This window comes from Diadema antillarum, unplaced genomic scaffold, assembly GCF_040938485.1.
Source record: "Diadema antillarum isolate AM-2024a unplaced genomic scaffold, OU_Dant_1.0 seq00000688_RagTag, whole genome shotgun sequence".
Taxonomy (NCBI): domain Eukaryota; kingdom Metazoa; phylum Echinodermata; class Echinoidea; order Diadematoida; family Diadematidae; genus Diadema; species Diadema antillarum.
The window spans coordinates 334,616-354,045 of NW_027271593.1; the positions used below are offsets into that span (position 1 = coordinate 334,616).

Here is a 19,430-nt window from a genome sequence, read left to right on the forward strand (position 1 = left end):
CGCCTTGACAACGAGAGAAGTGTCTAACCAACAAGGAGAAAGGAAGGAAGGTAATTTTCAGAAACGTGCACTTGAGCTAATTACGAACTGGCTTGTTAATAATTCATATCTTTAAACCTTCAGTATTCTCTCATTGCCATTACTACTGTTCTGTGACTCGAAAATGATATCAAGTATCATCACTATACACTAATATTCATTCTCATGTATAAAGTGAGTTTCGTTATCAATGTTAATCACTTAGTAAAGTAATAAGCGTCATATTCCGAGCAATATTCTCGACAACAACAACAAGATCTTAGCACTTTATTAAATTAAAACACGTGCATGGATGTAACCACGGAGCTATGACGTAGCTCCATGACATAATCATGTTAGCGCTTTACAAGATTTCTGAACAATTTGCTATCATTTTATAATCACGAACAGACCATTGTAGCTTTTCGATGTTGCGTTCACCAATAGTTCAGGTCTCAGCGTATAGACGGAGTGTTGGAAAATGTGAAACCTTCTCTAAGCACGTATTTAAAAGTGATTTTTCGACATCAAACACAATATGTAGCAAGCTATACAAGGATAATATACATTATATAGTGTCTATCTTTCCTATGTGACTCTCATGTACGGGATAACTTGTGGCTTTGATATTACTAACGATCAGGACTTTGAAAATCAACATAATTCACGTGCGTTCCAGATATGATGGGATTTGTACAGCTATCGTTATAGTAACTCCATCCCGTTCTTCTGGATATTCCTCCCAATGTTGTGCATTTACCTCTGGGTTGATTGGACTGCGAATTTTGTTTTGACACATTATCTGCTTATAGGCCGTGTAAATTAATGATTAAGGCAGCATGACAAAAATCGATGGCACACATTGATTGAATGGCGAGGCGACGGATTTCCCAAAAAGTGTGTGTTGTCAGAGGTGACTAGAGGATGACGGGTAATTATGTGTCATCTTGGGCGGGGCTTAGGTTTCTAAAACCTGTGACTGAGATTCTCAAAATGGCGCCTTATCAACTCAAGTGTATAATGTATGAATGTATAACTCTTCAGCAAGCGCCCTTGATTCCCCAGAAGTTCTCATCTTCAGACGGAAAATCGTCACCATCAAATCACCAATGTACTAATGATTAAACGTTTCACTGGCAAGTAACAAACTTTTATGAAATTGTTCTATGACTTTAAGTCATGTTTTTCACCAAAATTCCTAAGCTGATTTCCGTAGTCGATCATAGATGATACATTATCTTTCCTATGTTATAACGAAATTTGATGATATTAACACCGTTCCTTTGGGTAGACTTTCCTATACATTCATAAAAGCATGTGGACCGGCTTTGTGCGTTGACGGTCCAACATTTATTTGAGGGGATAGATTTTGAATATCTCTTCAATATTAAAAGAACAGCAAAACAAGGTGAATAAAAAGAGGGATCAGAGCCTATAGGTGAGGTAACTGAGTGAAAGCCTTCCGCCCCACCAACCTCTATCCCTACACTTTACTGTATTCTCATTATTAGACCTTTTTTGTGACAGTCAAGCTCTAAGAGTAAATCCAATTTCTACCATCTATTAGAAGTATAGTGGATCTGAAAGCGACGAGCCCGTATCGGTTTTGTTGAATGGTGAAAGTTATCCCCCCTCAGTGGAGTGGAAGAAAGGAAGAGAAAAGACGGGGACCCTCTGGGAGTGGTTCTCCTATTGTTTCCTAAGCCAAGGATGCTCCCAGACTATAAGCTGATGAAAAGACCAAATAGACCGTCCGCTCCTCGCTGGTATATATAGAGCCCAAAATACACGCTGACCGTTCACTTGAACGAATAATTGTCTAGCATTTTAAAGGATGCCAGTTAATGGCACTGACAAAAACATCAAAAAGTCTTGGAAAGTTCGAGGGTAAATAATGGCGTCCCCGTGGTATTCTTTGAAAGACGGGTATTATGACGTCATCAGCATCTCCTCTGTCTCGCATTGTCCCGGCGCCCTGGAGGCTATTTTCTTTCCAAAGCCAAACGCAAAGAACTGTTGAAGATCTGTGTAAACAGGTACTTCTCGACTCTTGTGTCATTTTCACACTTCTTTTTCTTTCCCATGGACGTGAGCCAACGGTTACCAGTGATGCGAATACCTTTTTCCTCTTTTATTCTGTATTAACAGACGTGAGGATTATCAACTCCTTACTCTTTTGAGAAAAAGATATTTGTTCAACGAATTTTCAAACGGTGACTGGTATCTATCTTGATATACACTCCCGTTTATGGCATGCGATAATTGCTATACAGGCTGCCATTATCATGTGCACATTAGTTTACCTTCATATTCTTTGTGCAGGCCCGTAGCCAGGATTTTTCAAGGGGGGGGGGGTGCGGTCACTAAAAAAACGGACCTTCGGTACCAATACCAATGATGACACACACACACACACACACACACACACAATTATATATATATATATATATATATATATATATATATATATATGTATATATATTCTTTGGACGACCGAACTACAAAAGTTGTATAAGAATTTGCGCGCGAAGCGCGCCGCAAATTGTGAATTTTGACTGTTTTAATGACGTTTTAAAGTCTCGAGGAAATTTGTATTTTTGTCTGTTGCATGCAATCGCGTTACGGTATTTCATCTAGGAAATAGTAAAAACTCATTTTGCCAGGAAGTTGCAAAGTTTAATTGTGTTCGAGACTCTGCGCGCGTAGCGCGCCGCAAAATTGAGAACAGTGATTTTCCTGGTGTTGTTTTAACTTTTATTTTTTCTATTGTATATACCCGCGTTAGCAGGCCTGAAGCCAGGATTTTTAAAGGAAGGGGGGATTGCGTTAATTAACAAAACGGTCCTTTGATACTGTCCCGGGAGGGTAGCGACAATTAAAAGTTGGACACCATGCTCATACATGGACTTTCAAAATGGCCCCTAAACGAGTAATGATCATATGATTTTTTTGGGCCTTAAAAACAAGTATTCCTTAAATGTTTCCTGCACCCTAAAGAAGTACTTCATCATGATTGAACAATATACCATTTTCCCAAATTTCGGCCTTTTTGATACCCTTTGATTATATACGCTCGTACATCACACTTTCCATCTAATCCGTGAGAAAAAACGACCCCTATTACGCGTTTTCTTTAGCGAGTATGGTCACGGTGTCCACCTTTCAGTTGGAGTTTTCCATCCCATTGGATGCTGTTTGGAAGATGAAACATTCACTTTACTATACAGTATATCAGCCGTTGGTATGCGAGTTTGTCAAAAACGAAAATAAATAAGAAAATTTTTAAAACAAAATGAATTGTAAATGTGAACCATTTATATTTTGCCTCCTTGTGGTAGGATATTTCCAGCATTTCCTAACTTTCAAATAATCATTTTAGATTTAATAATATTAAAGGTAGTAGATCCGATTCGCAAACATCTCCAATATCAGTCAAATGTCATATTAACCATCATGCTAAGAAGGTTTTCTTTGTGAAATTTGGAGGTCAGTGAAATTCAAAAATTAAACATCCATTAGCCATTGGAAGAAGTATATAAGCGCCCGATTGCAGACAGCAGGTGGCAAGGTGACCGTTGCAACTACGTACATTATTACCACCTCCGAAGGAAATGCACCAGTCCGACTACAGCCATCATCGAAAAATGAGATGGAATGTGGAATGTATTTGGTCGTTTTTGCTCCCAAACTTAACAGTTATGTTGTCAATAAGGCTGCTACGTATCTAGATAATGTCTCACATATAACTGTATCTGGATATTGCGTTGAAAATGATATTTGGCGAGAAACAAAAGCTTGAAATCACAGGAATTCACACTGCTGACAACGGCAGACAGTGAAGGTCAACGGCTCAAATTTTCGTTGGTAGTCTCGTCACGTGATAGTTCTGTATGGATTGTACACGTTCCCTATGACAGCAATTGTGAATGGGTAGTCTAGCTTTACTGCAAATTTGCGTCAGGACTGCTCAACCAATGGACAAGATTCTTATGTCACAAAAATGGGCAGAACCTCTACTTTCTGAAACCGTGCGCCCCAAGTTTGTGCGATCTTCCGTTCTCGAGATATCCCGTCTGGAAGAATTGCAAGACGGCAAAATATGCTCAAATTCGTCAAATTTGGACTGTTCGCCATAGACAATTCTACTCATAAGGTACTTTTCTGATCTAATTTGCGTCACTGCTACAAATGTTACAATAAAGATATATACACATAAATAATCCCTAAAGTGTCCACTTTCAGAATCCGGGCGCCCCAAGTTTGCTTCTTAAACAGTTTAAAAGTTATGGCAGATTTTGTGGGAAAATGCGTCGATTTTTGACCCGTTTTACGTGTTGTAGCGTTCGCGCGGAAGCGCGGCTTCGCAGATGACCGAAAGTTTTCAATATGTAATAGCTCGCACAAGTTGATACATAACATTTGTGTTTGTGTGCATGGGGACGATCCGATGGTTCATACAACAAAAGGGTTTCGTACAATTATTTTTAACATTGTTAAACGTACTCTTCCACATTTACGTAGCATATAATGTGTCTTTATATTTATTTGGATTGTTATCTTGAGAATTGCTAAAAACCGTTATTATGAAAAAGTGGACCTTTCAGAATTTGGGGGGGGGGGGGGTGCGTACGCACCCGACGCACCCCCCCTGGCTACGGGCCTGTTTGTGTATGTGTGTGTGTTGCTATTTCGTTGTTGTTGAAAAAGAATCACCACTGCGTTCTCAAAATGATCTCTCTAAGATATGAATTCATTGTCAAAATGTTGATATACAGAATAAAGACATATCATTTTGAAAGTATACTGTGTCCGAAAGATGATACTCACGAGATCATTAAAAAAACCCGTACATGTACACAGAAATTTCATTACGCGTGTGTAAAAACGGTGATTTTAATCAACTGTTGGAGGAGAAATCTGACATGCATCCAGTTAAGTGACACGTGGAAATGAAGAAATAACTGACAACGTTTAACACTGAAAGCGTGCTGTTTTTACTCGTAGAGACACACCAGTAAGTCATGCAATATAATGTAATATGTAATCCGTTTGGAAGGCATCCCTTTGGTTCTCCAAGAAAGAGACGATCTTGCGATGTGTTGGTTCGCAATATATTCTGATTAGGACTTGTTGTGCTTGATTAGACCGGGGCCCGAACCCGATGAGACGAAACACACAAGCAATTTCGCATGGTAATTTACTGGGGCAATTTTGGCGTGTAATTGCATGAGCACCGGTCGCCAAAGCGACAGAAGTTGTAGGGTCGCGCTGAAAAGAAAACGAAATAAAAAGCGACGGCCGCTTGGCATTCCTTTCTTCTAGTACTGATGGAAGAAGTGGCCAAAGATAATCATCGGGCGGTAGGTAGACTTTTATTGGGATTGAACTCCGACTTAATTGGCTCAGATTGGACAATTAAACTTCCATTTCGGTGGAATAATAGTCATAACAACAAGACAGTCGCCTGCAATTTCGATTATCGACGGGTTGACCGAGAGGGAAGGGCAGCGAACGATGTGGTGTGATATGATGTGTCACGTGTTCAGTCTGAACTATGACTGGACAGAGATACAATAATTCTTGGGTGTAATACATGTCATAACAGAGAGGTGGCCACCTCCCTGGTCATACGAAATCATGGCTGGACCCCCCGGGCAGAAATTCGTGCGGGGCGAGCCCATTGTTTGACGAGGAACAGAGATTGTCGCAGCGTGTGCACGTGATAGTTCCCCGTTGGAACTCATCACATTTTGCCTATAATTTCCTTCTCATATAGGTGTTCCAACACTCTGGGGCGGGAGAGAAAGTGGAATGTGGCGTGTCATACATTGAAGCCCAGTGTCACCAACTTGCCACAGTGTCACATTCGTTAGTACGATGTGACCTGTTCACACTTCAGGGTTTTTTTTTTTTCTGACCAACGTGTGTAAACCGTGCGATGTTGTTGAGAGTGAATTGTAAAACAAGTACATTTTCATAGTCTGGACAAATAAAGACTTTTCAAACATATTGTAGAAAAAGACTTTATCATCGTCAATATCACCAAGCTATAATACCATCTCAAAAACCGAAAGGATACATCGCGGATTTGCATCTGTTTGGCCAGTGGCCAAAGTTGATCCGCTCAACGTAAACACCGTTTTTTCCTATCATCAGGATTTTCTGTTGCTGTTTACGAACCAAGTCACACTTTGGTAAATTACCTCTGTCAAAATAACGAGTCCCTAACGGTGTCATGTCTTGAAATATCACTGAGAGGCCACGGTTTAAGGAGTAATGTACGGTATCATTCGCTACTAATGTACCCCTCTACATCAACCTGCATTACACAAGAAACATAAATTCATTTTTTTTTTCATTTAATAATGGATGTGCTGGAGGCGGACTTTGTGAGAGAGCTGAAATAAACCCAATCTCAACAAAATCACTTGATTGCGTATTCAACAACCTTTCATCGTGTTCATGCACCTCGATCTGCTACCCGGAAACTGTGACAGCACGGAATATTGATAAGGACGTTTGATTTATGCCAAGTATGATATATGATGAAACAGAACAAGACGGAGTAGAAATGCCAAAGACTTTTCTTTTTAAAACCTAAATAACTCGCCACAATAAAATAAATCAAAACAAACATTCACACTTGAGCAGAGAAGTAATTATATTTCTCGGAATTCGCGCAATTAATCTGCAGAAAGTCACGGCTCAACTGAGTTACCTTCCAGCATGGAGCTACTCTTACTAGCTCCATGCTTCTATGCCAGGAGTCGTCGAAGTTATCGGTTTGCTCTTACCCACTTCTACCCACAGCTTACCTTCCTCCCATTCCACCGCTGACGTTTGTTTAATCGATTAAGTTATTTCGGTGTACAAGGAGATTCACCTCAAGATTAGCTCAAAACACCGCCTTTACAAATTAATCGACAAAGACGGATGACATCCTCATTGTTCAAACAACATGATTCATCGAAACCACTCCTTGTCATCAGAATCTTTACATCGATCGAACACTGTCGCCTACTTTTGTGAAATCGTACTGAGAACCATTTTGTCTCCCTGCAAAATGAAACATTACAGACATCTAAGGAATAATAATTATTAAACTGCCAAAATACAAATATTTGTAAATGAAATATAGTCATGATTTATTTTTTTTTTGGGGGGGGGGAGGCGGGGAGGTCATTTTATTCTCTACACGTTGATCTTGTTGAAGTCATCTTTTTGCACATGATGAAATGTCATGACGATGTCTATGTAAAAAGTTGAAAGTACAGTTTGCCCATATCAATCAAATAAATCAATTGAGTCATCTTTATATCGATATCAAACCCATATTCCTATCAACATCGCTCTATTTTACACATCAGTATGTCTCGGTTGGAAAGAAGAGTTTCAAAAAAGATTCATAACCGTCAGTTAAAAGTGCCGCAGTGAGGTATTGCTATACACTATTTATTTCACAGTATACTGATGGTGCGGGAAGGTCTATGGGAGAGAGGGGGAGGGAGGGGAGATAGAGATGAAAAAGAGAAAAAGAGAAAGAGCAATTGATAAAAAAAGACTCTTAATAGTATTGGAATTGTAATAAGATCCATGCGACCGAATGACAGAGAAGTCGTCTCAATGAGACATGACAATAACTATCATCGCAGAGCAAATAACACTCACAATGGGCTCACAGAAGGATTTTAAGAGTAGATCGAATGGCAGCTGTAATTTGAAAATCGATATTCGCCTTTTATGCACGCTCCGTTTACGAGAGTATTTTGAAGAAGGGGCGTTTCGACTATACCGACCGCATCACGAATGAGGCAATACAATGTCATGTAATGCGTACGAGTGGAATTAATAATTAACACATCAACTTCTGTTTGGTATGCGCCGCCGATATATATTTGAAGACAAACAGGAATGGCAAGAATAACGATGTCATGAAATCATTAAGATGGTTCTTAAAGTATTGGATTTAGGAAATCTCAAGGGATATGGAACTTCAAATGCAACTGTCCCCTTCAGGAGATGCTTTTACAAAGGGATTTTATTTTCCGGACATGGATATATGCCTTGCGAAAATGTAGCTGAGTGCACTGTTCAAGAAGTTAACAGGGTGAATTGAAAAACTTTTCAACTACAGATTACTTCCTCCTTTCATGGAAATATTGCTGCAGGGTATACTTTTTTTCCTTGGACCGACGCTTTAACTAGACACCATGATGATAGTTTGGTATATCATCTGATAGCATTGATCAAGATGAATACAGCACAATAGAAGAATAGTGAGTTTTGTATCAATTATTGGACGTTTATCATCTAAACTCTGCGTCCATATCATTTCAAGTTCCCCTGAATGTATTTATCAGAAGCTATGTTTCCCTTTTTCCCTTTACCTGAATGGATATTGGAAAAGAAAACATTAACGAAGACCCAAAACAAAACATCAACGACAACACTTGCCTGGGTTGCTATGGGAACGCATCCTCACCATAGAGTACATCATGGGTGGCATCAATGGCACCCCTCTCGTTGATCAAGTCAGAGAAAAACGTGGATACCATAATATTGGCCTCACACAGAAAACGTGCGAGTGTGGGGTACCGGGTCATCTATCGCACACTGCAGGTAACTTACAACCTTTGAATAACGGCACAATCGACAATCTGAAATAACTTTCATAAAGTTTTATAGATGGACCTCTGTTTATGAGACCAAACATGCACATACAGAACGTCGTCATGTTGCTCCTAACCTTACCAGTGCTTACGCACAAGGTAGTGTTGACGTAAGTAGGTTATTATACAGATATAAAAAGATAAAACACGACAGCAACTGTCTCGGTTATGCATGCGAGTACTTTGGCAGAGTTGAACCGGCCTCTCTGAGGGATGGGGCGCAAGTCCATCGGCTGAGGATCGACGAGCAGCCCGAAGACAAACCAACTGCATAGCATTAATACTCTATGTTTGGACATAAACTAATGGTCGGAGAACCAGTTTCCTTTCCTATTTCTTTTTCTTTGGGTACCGAATGTATAATCAAATGTATTACCACAATACATCTGGGTAAGAGCGTGTCCGACCAAGGAGGTATGCAAGGGGAGCCGAGAAATGCCAACTTTGCACTCGAGTAGTGACATTGTTGCTAGATTAGAAAACCCGAGAATTGGGAAGTACTAACGACCTTCTTCATCCATGGTAGCATCTCCAGTGCCGCAGGGCTTCAGTGTTGTCACTGCAGCAATATATATGTACCAGAGGGCCTGCATGCATGCCATTCCTACTATACCCTAGTGTTGCCTATCACCTATTCATACAGGACGGTGAGTTGGCTCAGTCGGTAGTGCGTCTGCCTCACGATCCTATGGGCCCGGATTCGAACCCAAGTCTGGACTGAGCAATGTTGTGTGTAAGCATACCGCCCCCAAAGCAAAACACTCTGTCCATCGGATAGAACATAAAATGGAGGTCCCGTGTATGAGAGAGTCACAACTCATGCACGTAAAAGATCCCGCTTCATTCATTCATCTCAATTAAAGAGCAGGGTGTTTAACCCGGTGAAGTGGTCCCACCTCACATCCAATTGGACCCTATGGAAGACCAGCTTAACATAGCTGAATTTGGGCTATCCAGCCATCTTCACAGATGGAAATGTGCAAACAAAACAAACAAACAAATACATCTGGTCGAGAGGGACGTGGTATAGGTATATGACGTCTCGGCCAAGGACGAAGTCACTCGACGGGATTCGAATTCGAGACCTCCGATCGAAAATCAAGAGCTTTACCCATGCCTCCATACACAGTGTCCCCATGCACTCTACATGCAGTGGATAGTAAACACAATTCGGTTTTCCGCCCAGTAGTTAGATTATCTTATCATCCAGTGACTTAGATTTTCAATGGTGATATCATAATGGATTCTTCACACCTACATGTTTACCCTGCCAATACGGAGGAAGAACACCTCTGATATCGATTACATTGCACGAGATATTGAGCATGAATGAACTAGTCGATTGATAGATAGACTGCCTTCCGACACCAGGATAGTCTTACACAGCTAAGCGAAATGTCGTTGATATTATTTTTCTAAAGCTTTGACTTGAATACATTTAGCTCTAGCACCAATTCATCGATTGAGGGGCTCAACGTTTTAGAAGACGATGTAGTAATGAGTTCAATTTGCCGCGCTGCAAAATGTCGATCAAAATGGGTCTTCTTTTTCATTTAATGATACCAGTTCGATATGATTAATTGCCTTCGTGAAACAGCACGCGCCATGACTGGTTCAGGTAGGCTACACATAATCAAGAGACAAGCACTTCACTGTTCAATCATAAAAGAAAGAAAGAAAGAAAGAAAGAAAGAAAGAAACAAAACACTTCTTTCCGCAGTTTGTGCTCAAATCAATCGGTGGCTCAGGCAAGATCAAATCAAGCAATTTATTGTAAGTGTATATGTATTCTTTCGATCAAGTACAGGTCACTTCATGGCGTGTATCAACGTACTGTCATATGTATAGGGTAAACAAATTGTTTACTTTATGCAAATTAGGCTGCGAGGGCGAAAGCTTTTGCACCGTATCGCCGAGCCTGGTACTGGTATCATGAATCTTCACTGGGGCGGGCGGTGCGGTGAGGTTGGAGGTCGACGGGGAATAACGTATAACTTGACTCGTGTTAACCCGCGTCAGACCCATCGGGGTGGAAGTGTGAAATCATGTTTGGGGCAGATTTTGTAGCCGGTGTTTTGTTGCTGTTTTTTTCCCCTCTTTCTCTCTCTCTCTCTCTCTCTCTCTCTCTTCAGTGTTGGTATGCATACTATTTAGCGAAGCAGGGTATGAAGCGGAAACAAGACCGGAGTTTTGACGTGAGTAGACACGACGGAGACGGCTGGTGACGAGCGACCAGGCGAAATGATCAAATTTATCACTCGCAGCATCTTCCCTTTCTTTGGCAAACTGGTGGCGAGGATGTGCGATCATTGAATTATTCCAGCCCAATACCATCTCAGGTCACGGCGTGACAACACGAGAGAGCCGAGCACCGAAGTCTTGCAGAGCAGCGTGGAAGTGAGGTTGCGTTAGGTGCGAACGCGCGGTAAACTCGCAGTGCGAATTGAGAGGGTCGAGTGTGGCAGACGATACTCACTCATCGCTAAAATCGAGTTACGAATTTTCTCGATTTTATTCGCCCGAGTAAACCGCGCTTCGTTTTCTGTATGTACTCCATAACAACACTAAACAGGCACACTGCAGCCTTGCGTGTATGTCACTTTGTTTATTTGTTTTCTTTATACCGTGGACCTGTTTATACATTCTGATTTGAAAATACAAACTAATTACTATATATTTCCATTCCTTTTGTTTTTCTTTTCGCTTCTTGTTGTTCTTTTATGTCAATACACCCGAAGGTTTATCCGCTATGTCTGGATTCTTCCCTTTCGTCAAATTTCCTACATCGCCTTCATCTCCTTCTTTTTTTTTGTTTCTTAGTTGACGTTAAACAAGACACATGGTGTTTTATTCTATATTGCTTGCTCCATTTTCATGTTGTCATTGTAAAAATGCAGGAATTAAGATGATTGGCCGTATATCTAAAAACACTCTGTAAACATGGCATGGTAAATACACAACTCTTTGCTATTGGATAACTTAGATATCTGCGGGCATAATACAGGGTCTTGAAACCGTCCATGCATGATGATACAAGCAATATTATCTGAAGAGGCAAGAGATGCATGGGCTTGTTTTCTTTCAACATTATGTTGATCAACAGCTGCAGCAATCAACATTAGTAATCAAACAAAGATAGAAATCCTGTTTCTCTAAACAAACAAATTGCCAGAATGGCTTTCAACGTTATTTTCTGGCGTCCTTTATGCCTGAGAAGCTCAACAGTCTACTCAGTCCCTACTATAGATGTGATCACGTGACCGATGTCGATAGCTGAGAGAAACGAATTATCGTCATCATCTTCTATCGTGAGGCGCCAAATGAACGACCTCCGAAGTCAGCAGAGAGCAAACTTTAATGGGCTTTGTTCGCGGTCGAGTCCGAACCGCTGTCGTACATGACCCATCTAATAGGGTCGAGGTGTTATTTGGCCATAATTGCATTAAGGTTGGGATGAACGGGCGACCGCCAGGTGATACGCTGTGAGCGAATATCCCTGGCACTCAGGTATTTTTGAACATTCATTTTGCGAACTCTGATCTCCCTCCATTGGGCGATGAGAAATCAAACATTTTCTCTGGAATCAGGTCGCACTTTTATGAGATAATAGAATCCTGTTTTTCTGTCGGATACGCCTTTCTTTTCTTGTCATGATTGTTAATGTTAGAAAATTAAATCTCCATGTATATCAAGCTAAGGAAATGAAAATGTTGCAAACATTTTATGCCTATATATAAGAATGCAATTGCATGTCAGCTAAGATGATGCTAATAGCAGCATCGATCTATGTTTGAAAGCTGGTAAAGTTAGCTATCTTCATGTACTTGCTGAAATAATAACACTTACTAATATTTTCAATGGAATTGGGCTGTTACTTGTATGCTAGTTTCTATGGAGTATGATTTTGGAAGGTTCAGCAGCAATTAAAGTACTCATACTTTATAAGGATAACTCATCAGTGTTTATAGATATTAATTCATTGTTATTCACGACTTGTTCTTTGTAAGTCGATGAAAAAAAATTTCCTTACATTCTGTAATAGATTATAAAAAAAAACACCCGGAAAAAAAAATGGCGCCACAATGTGGCCATCTGCGCGTTTCAGGAGGTATACTTATGCGTTTTGTAGTGGAAGCCTTAGCCAACACCAGTATACTGCCCAGTATCAGATGGTTCAACGTATTGAGGTGCGCTTGACATGTTATTCGCTGTTTCACCCACGCTGCTCATAATTACCTTGGAGATAGACCTTGCTTAGGTATTGATTAATATGATGATACAGGTACCACCTCATCGAGGATGACAACTTGAGTGGGCTGTGCAACATGCTGGAGGTTTTACATACTGACAGTGGAAAAAAGAATACTTAGTAAGGTATAATCTAGATGCTTCTTTAATGGAAGGGGAGAATTAGGGTTTCTTTCGGGATAGAGAAAAGGGATTCGTTTCGTGATATAGAGCTTTGAGACTTTTCCTATCCTTTTCTCATAGAATTCTCCAGTGATATAGAATATTTCTTCAAGCACACTCTAAGAAGCGGAATGAATAATATATACTAAATAAAGAGAACACAACTTGTCGGGCAAGGAGGCCCAGTCACACTCACAAACACACGGACTTTGTAAGAATCCTTTTGATGTCAACCTATCACCAAATATTCTCCACGATTTGTGTGTATAAGGTGTAGCAAAGTCCATTCTGTCAACATCACGTCAGCATTCCTTGTAATTTGTAGAAGGGGATAAAGAAGGCGTTAGCTGTTTTACACACTCGCACACACACACACACACACTAAGATACTTACTTTAGAGTTTAGAGTACTGTATTTGACTCCCAATTCTGATCCAAAGTACGATTGCAATCAGCTTTGTATTAATTTGCCGTTGATAGGGAGATGACATCCCCCGCCTTACGGAATGAAAACCACAATCCATGAAAAATTTTACGTCATCAGCATAAAGGAGCTCATCAATGCTCCTAGTATTTTATACATGTTGCCATCATCACCGGCACCATCAAGATTATCATACGATTACTATTCAGCGCTGACATTGCCTTTTACGTGAGAATGTTCATAAACGCCAACGGTCACCTTCGGCTTTTCTGTGGTCATCGTTATGTCGAGTACTTTTAGTATACTAGTAATATAAATAGACGAATGTCACCGGAATGTGGTTGCATGTACAGTATGTGTGTCTGTGTTTGTTCCCGTGTGTGTGTGTGTGTGTGTGTGTGTGTGTGTGTGTGTGTGTGTGTGTGAAGATGAGGGCATCTAAAGTAGAAGGATACATTACAGATAGAGGTAGCAATTTGCTCGGAGAGAATGTTGTTTTGAATGGACTCGCCATCAGAGCCACAGCGAATTGATCAGAGAAATCGGGCAGACATTAAGAAAGCTACGACGGTTTGAATGTCAGTAGGTCATCGAACATGGCGTCTCCATGTTACGGAGGAATCTCAAAATAGCCATCTTGTCCAAGGAGTAGTGACGTCACCAGCCTAGAAACTTTCATATCCCTCGTGCACAAGGAAATAATATTGTGATTTGGTTGTTATTGTCTATATATGTGTTTTTTTATTGGGTATAATAGCGAACTAGCATTATGACAGGGCCTTCTATATCAGAAGGATAGATCTCGGCTATTACATCGTTGGTATAAGACAAACCACGTTCTTATCTTTGGTACAAATATTGCACGTTTTTGATAATGAATAAATGTGATGCTAATAATGCTAATGGTGATGATGATAATAATAGTAATAACAATAATAACAATGATAATGATCATAATAATGATGATGATAATAATAATAACAATATAATTGTTATTACTATTATTATTATTATTAGTAGTAGTAGTATTATTATCATCATTATTACTAACATCATTATCATTATCATTATCATTATTATCATTGTTATCAGTATTAAAGGTTTTACTTTACTTCAAACTCTACAAACTCAAACAAGCACTCTTGAATTCTACATTGTGAGTAGGGCCTACATGATATCTCTCCCTCCCTCCCTCTCTCTCTCTCTCTCTCTCTCTGTATCTCTCTCAATTCTCTGCAAAAAAGAGAAAAAATATAGGGCGAAGAAGATTATCAGCCACGCCCTCTTAGCACGAAACCACAAAGCTTCGTTGTTATGAATTCCTATTGCAAAACATCGACATCTTATCCACACATGATGACGAGGCCAGGGCATATAGTGCTGTGACCTCTTATTTACACTCATTGATGATGAACATGGTATAGCAAATTAGAAGTTTGTAATGTAAAGTCGTTACATACCAGTGTTGAACACTTATATCTATGTTCCTCAAGGACGCAGCAACTGAATCATCTCGTTCCTCCATCGTGGTAAGTAGGACACTCTTCTTAATGGTCGATTAAACTCATCTCAGACTAGCATTCCATGACATGCTTGAAATATTTCACTATGTTGTCGTTATTACTGCGAAAGGGGTATCTTTGATAGGATAAAATTATCTGTTATGGTGATAGGGTTTTTTTTCTGTCAATTCTCCATCTCTTTAAAACAAACTCCCTCTTTATATTCGAAATGTTGAAAGTGTTGATAAGTTCAAATCATTGCTGAAAACTTATCTCTTTACTCAATCCCAATTTTCGTTGTTGTTGGTATATTATAATGTACATAATGCTATATTTTTAATGTAATATTTTCCTTTTTATTTAGATATATTACTGCGTTTAGAAACGTCATGTATAAGCGCTATGTAAGTGTTATCATTATTATTATTATTATTATTGTTATTATTATTATATTATTATTATTATTATTATTATCATTATTATCATCATTATCATTAATATTCGGAATAAGGAGGCAGTCCGTGGAATTCAGCAAATCTCACTCAAAATAATTACTGTTACAACGTGTCCCTCTTTTTCTTTACTCACCTTTCACAATGTTTCATGCCGAGGAGTATATCAACATAATTATATCAGTTAGGCTAAATCTGATTCATTCATGTATTATAAATCATTAAAGATTTGATCACCAAAGTTAGGAGGAATGTTTAAGAGAGAGCAAGAGAGGGAGAAGATGAGAGAGGGAGAGAGAGAGAGAGAAGGATGAAGGGAGCAAATTAAGGGAAAGAGAGGAAGAGACAGACGAAGAGATGATAATTGAAATAAGAGTAATGAGGTCCTTTTCACTCCAACATCAAACCCGTTGGATACAATTTTAAGGGCTCGGGGCAACACTGGCTGTTAGCGATGTGTGTGGAGAATCGCTCTATGACAGTCATAAAGAAATAATTGGCTCTGTGGCTTGGTGTGGGGGAGGGGGAGGGGAGGTATAGATATTGGTTTATCACTTTACCTTCTCCCTCACATAAATTTGAGATCACCACGAACAAGTAAACATCATGTATGTCAGTGGCATTTTCAACTAGAGATCCTGCGACGGTTAATGTTCAATAATTGCTCTATTCATAAATGTGAGGAAGTAGTTTATATGGAGGAACGAAATCCAAAACAATATGGGCAACGAGTTGCCACAATAATGTTCACAAAAAATACCAATTGACCCCGCATCCACATTTAGCGCGGAGCTTCCGCTGAAAAGGGTTTATTATAGCACCCCATGCAAAACCCATCGTCTATATGTCCGCTGTTCTCTCGTTATGTACGCAACATGATCCGCAATCATGCACTAACCATGCAGCATAATAATGAGAGGAAAACTAGAAAATATTTTTGTCGCAAAGACACATTCATATAAACCTTGAACGTAATATGTCATGATCCTCTTTTGACCTAAGCATGTATAAAGATTATCGACAAATAGCTTTGCTCTCACAAATCCCTTTTTTAACCTACTATTTGTAGTTTTCGATAACAAGAAACCAACAGAAAAAGCAAACAACAGAGTCACAAACAAAGCAATCAGCATGTCTAGCATAGACACTCAATCGCTGAACTCCTAAAAAACAAAACGCAAGTATAGCAAAATAATGCAAAGTATGCATGGATACTCGATTCCTCCTCGTGTACAGTATCTGTTATCATGATATCGTATCTGTAGTGGCAACGTGCATTCTCTGCATTGCCGAAGATAGATTTCAGAAGAAAAACAAAAGAGAAAAGAAAAGGCACATATATGTGACGTCATCATGCACGTGGGTGTAAGATTTTGCCGTTACGTGCTAGCATAGTATAGCAGTTGCTTTTGTGTAAAAGTGTGTGCGTAAGTGAGAGAGAATGTGTACGGAGGAGGTGTGTCCATAATCGCATTTAGGACGCAATCGAAAGGATCAGTGAAAGTGAGGGCACTATCACTATAAAAAAGAAATCCTTGCTTTCACTTATTATTATTTTGTTTGTTTGTTTTAAGAGGCGGCCACTCATCAGCTATCCTTTTAGCTTGTGAATATGAGAGTTCTTTGTTCATGTCGTTTCTCCCTATAACGTCTGCATCGTGCTAAGCGCATCTCGCTGAAAATTTCTGCTAATTCTTTCCTGAAATCATCTTGTGTCACTGCTAGACTTATACACAGAATAATTATGAGGAGTAACCAGCGTTTTTTTTTTTCCAATCGAGAGATGCGATATTTTCCCTTTGGTTTCACTTTCATTTATTCATCTATCTTTTTTCGAGGCGATTTTCCACGTGTCATCTCCCAGCTAACTGTAGCGTAAGCCACGAGGAATAAATCTTTCACCTGTTGCTTTGATAAGATTTGTCTTGCATATCAACTGAGCCTCATTTTACTCCGGGTATTGTCCCCAATTTTCAAGACACTATAAGCCGTGTTGATAAAATGTTCTATTGCCATGACATCAAAGGTCGTGTCATTTATCTCTCGATGAATGTTGAACGGATTCGACCAAGCAAACTCTATAGTTCATGCTTCTCAAAATGTTGGATCGATACTCAACTTTCAATATCAGTGAGTGTGTATCATAAAAGTTCTGAAGATGTTTAAAGATGTTTAAAGTTGGTGAGTTTTCTTGTCGGGGCCTAACAGTCGGTTACGTTCTGCAGTACCATCAAAAGAGAGTTCACAAGGTTCATCAGAGAGCTTTGTTGGAAGAGGAGGGGAAAGGGAAGGGGAGGGAGGGGGAGGGGTGTATAGGACCCCCAGAAACAACGATCCCTGGAAGATTACAATCATAAAGAATTATAAGATGACGTCACCTATCATCAACAACAGCAAAAACAAACAAACAAAAACAAAGGAAATACCATCAGCATCATCACATCACCACCAGCTGCGACAGCCATAAAAATCATACGAAAACATGATTATGATATGAGATCATGCATGATTATATCTAACCGTTAATACAACTGTCACATTCCTTGTCAAGTTTCTTATCGTTTGGAAAATTGCATTTTTGTACGTATACACTATTCGTACCCAGTGAACATGTAGGGATACATGGGCAGCATACCTTTGACCTCCATGAACTTTTCTTCTTTATGAAGCGTCTACAAGTTCTTTTTGGAATATTGTTGTAGTATACACCGAATATTACCTCGTTAAGTTTTACTTATAGGCGAATGGACTCTTGTAATCTATTGTTACAATATGAGAATTCAATCTTGACTGGGTACACTTGATACTTCCATACTTTTTGGTGACATCTATCGTTCTGCAACTCAAATACCATTTTGCACACTTTCTATCTCTTTATGATTATGATATAATATAGGCTAACCACTCTCTCCAATTTCGTTTCATCTGTTCCCTTTCCATTCATTTATCCCTATATCATTCAAGCCTGGCCCTACCTCATTACTCCCCGCTTGGTTTTCTATCATTTCACTTGTTGACTTCTGCATTTACTAATGAGTGTTACATCGGAAACTTTTCGTCGCCGATATACGCAGTCACCAACGGCAGACAGCGCGCTACGTTAAGAGTAATATTACTCCGGACTCTCGTATAGATATGAATTCGAGTTGTTTCAGTGTGTATCGATTGATGGCAAAAAGAATATCTTACCTGTAATAGACAGAGAGATGTAAATGAAGGCGCTGCGTAACCACCAGACGGTCATCTTGTGGAGTGGTCTCAACATGTTGCCTTAGTATCACCTTTATTCCTCCGATTCTCGTTCCTTTTCTTTCTCTCCTGTCTCCGACCTCCTTTCCTTTAGAAACCCTTAACGTTCACACAAAATGGCCACCAAGACTCGTGGAGTCAACCTCGTGTTGTGGAGGCTTTGACATGGAGCTTAATGGGGGTAGCAACTCCAGCAGGTATGATTTAGGTCACTCACGCAATTCAAACCAGTGTCGCCTGCTTGTACGACGTAGGTGCAGCAAGGAAAGGTGTCACAAGAATTCTCACTTGAGATTAGGTATCCGATCCAGTTCTTGGCTCACAGAGGCGGCTAAAACAAGCTGGATGCCACGAACCCAATACCAGGTCAATACACCGCAAGGCGTACATTGATGTTACCAAAGCTCCTTTGGTGACAGATACTCCCCAGGGTGGGGGGGGGGGGGGGGAGGCCTTCTCCACTCAGGGGGTTTGTGTCGCCCTCCCCTTAACGCCAACCCTTTTCTGCTTTTCTCTTCTTTTTTTTTTAATGTGATGTAGACGGGGAAGCAACGGAACGCGACGCCGCGACTACCGGGGACGCTGACGATGATTAACCGACCACCTTCCACTTGATGCAAATTCCAGGCTCTATTTCTCCAGAGGAACTGTCGTGTGCAGCTGAATTCTAGGGCAGCTGCCGGTATCCCACCATTTGTTCTCCAAG

General features: G+C 40.0%; 1 protein-coding gene across 1 annotated transcript in view; it reads right to left on the reverse strand.

The window, feature by feature from the left end:
• LOC139737294 (neuronal acetylcholine receptor subunit beta-2-like) overlaps positions 1-19,085 on the reverse strand; it is a 50,368-nt gene extending 31,283 nt beyond the window's left edge. Inside the window, exon 1 of the mRNA XM_071647969.1 lies at positions 18,665-19,085. Within this exon, the coding sequence (XP_071504070.1) occupies positions 18,665-18,740 (76 nt within the window). The 5' untranslated portion in view covers positions 18,741-19,085. The remainder of the gene's footprint in view (positions 1-18,664) is intronic.
• Between the last annotated feature and the right edge of the window lie 345 nt (positions 19,086-19,430).